At 42.9% G+C, this 1,901-nt stretch overlaps 1 protein-coding gene across 4 annotated transcripts in view; it reads right to left on the reverse strand.

The window, feature by feature from the left end:
- The window catches only part of LOC138979363 (stromal cell-derived factor 2-like), a 12,914-nt gene extending 12,864 nt beyond the window's left edge, over nt 1–50 (reverse strand). For all 4 annotated transcript variants that reach the window (XR_011460001.1, XM_070352070.1, XM_070352069.1 and 1 more), the window contains exon 1: nt 1–50. This exon is cut by the window's left edge and continues 75 nt beyond it. Coding sequence is in view for 3 of the 4 variants with exons in the window: in XM_070352070.1 (XP_070208171.1) it covers nt 1–10 (10 nt within the window). In the remaining variant the exon portion in view is untranslated.
- Between the last annotated feature and the right edge of the window lie 1,851 nt (nt 51–1,901).

The raw sequence follows: 1,901 nt of genomic DNA on the forward strand, positions 1-1,901 counted from the left end.
CGGACGCCATGCTTACAGTTACACGTAATGCTTAGCGAAGGGACTGTTTGTTGTTTTCTCCGCGGAGAGCTCTCCACACCAAGAGTTCTCTGTTCATGAGCAGACCACCCTCCCCCTGCTTTTGAGTCTTATAAGTTATATAGACCGCTTGATAGTTCCGTATTGATTTTACACTGGTTACGGAATTCATAATTATGTCTTATCTTGTTTTGAAAGGATTGATAAAAGTACCACATGCACAAACAACAAATTATTACACCCCCGGTATAGGGGTGTGTCAGTATAGGTTTCATTTAGAATTAGGTTTAAACACAGCTGAAACGTTAACTGACTGAGAATTCCGACACAACGGCCCACTCAGATAAATTATTTCGTTATTTCGACATTCATCGGATTTCATAATTATTCGTATGGTCTGTCCTCTACTGTGACAAGTCCATTATATCACACGCATTAGGCCGCTTCTTTGCCACTCATGACCCGGCACTGAAAGGCAAACCGTATGACACGCTTTGATGCCGAAATCAATCATTACTGATTTTGATTATGCATTTATTCTGAAAAATGTCACCTTCACATACATTCAGTCACTACCTTAAACACTTATGTTTTCAGTATTCATTTCAAGTGATCACGAACGTAGAAAAATGGGTATCAAAGTGTTGTTACATTTTGTTGTGCATTCAGTCTGAATAGCGGCCCGTGCCAACAGGCCTCGGTCAGTCAACCACGTTTTATCTGTGCCGGTACTAGTCGTGTTTGACGGAAAAAGAATAACACCAACCCCGTTCTCCTCAGTATATAACTGAAAGCCACATTTTCTTCTTCATTCAATTTCTGTTTTTAAAAGCTTCGTCAACTGTGACTTTCTGGCACTTACACGACAAGCTCCCTTTATCAAGCTTCACGGTGTGTGTCAGTCAGTGACGGTGAGTGTGTGTGTGTGTGTGCACGCCGGTCACGTGTGTGTCAGTGTGTGTGTGTGTGTGGTGTGTGTGTGTGTGTGTACGGTGTGTTTGTGTAGCCGGCTACGTGCATGCATGCGTGCCTGTGCAGTCCATGCCAGTGCGTCAGTTTGCGTGTGTACAGATCGATCCGCGACCGGACTGCCGCACTGCTGAGTCAGTCAAAGATTGCTCACGGTTGACGCAAACAAATCAACCACTTAAATTAGTTGACAAACGAGTTCGTCGTGACAGTGCCGTCTCAACTCACCGAAAGCAGAAATGATCATCAATGACATTTATTGATTTTATAACTTGGTTTGGTTTAAACAGTTTCTTCAGTTGCATAAATACAAAGCCGTAATTGAAAGTTGTAATTAAGGGAGCACAACAAGATAAACTTATAAATGTGCTCTTAGAAACAAACGAGTAATGTGGCGGACAATATTGTAAATGCATGATATTTAAACAAATGAAAACAAGAACAACAACAACGATAACTATAGCAACAGTGGTACGGAAATCTCACACACACGACGCACGCGCGCACTACACACACACACACACACACTCATAGAGACACACACATAGAGACACAGCCGACAATCAGAGAGAGAGAGAGAGAGAGAGAGAGAGAGAGAGAGAGAGAGAGAGAGAGAGAGAGAGAGAGAGAGAGAGAACTTGAACTTTGAAATAAAAAATATATCTTCTGGGGACGAATCTGGATGAAGATCAGTGTATGTAAAGTTTAATGAAGAATCGTTCGGACAGCAGCTTTGAATCGCTCTACACAGACACGCAGACACAGACACTGACACACACATACACACACACACACACACACACACGCACACACATTATGACACACGGACGACGCCCACTGAAGATACCACACTCAACTGGAGATAACTCGAGGTCTGCGAAACGCTGAACCTTAGAATAACCTCCCTTGGAAAA

Source organism: Littorina saxatilis, linkage group LG11 (genome assembly GCF_037325665.1).
Source record: "Littorina saxatilis isolate snail1 linkage group LG11, US_GU_Lsax_2.0, whole genome shotgun sequence".
Taxonomy (NCBI): Eukaryota; Metazoa; Mollusca; class Gastropoda; order Littorinimorpha; family Littorinidae; genus Littorina; species Littorina saxatilis.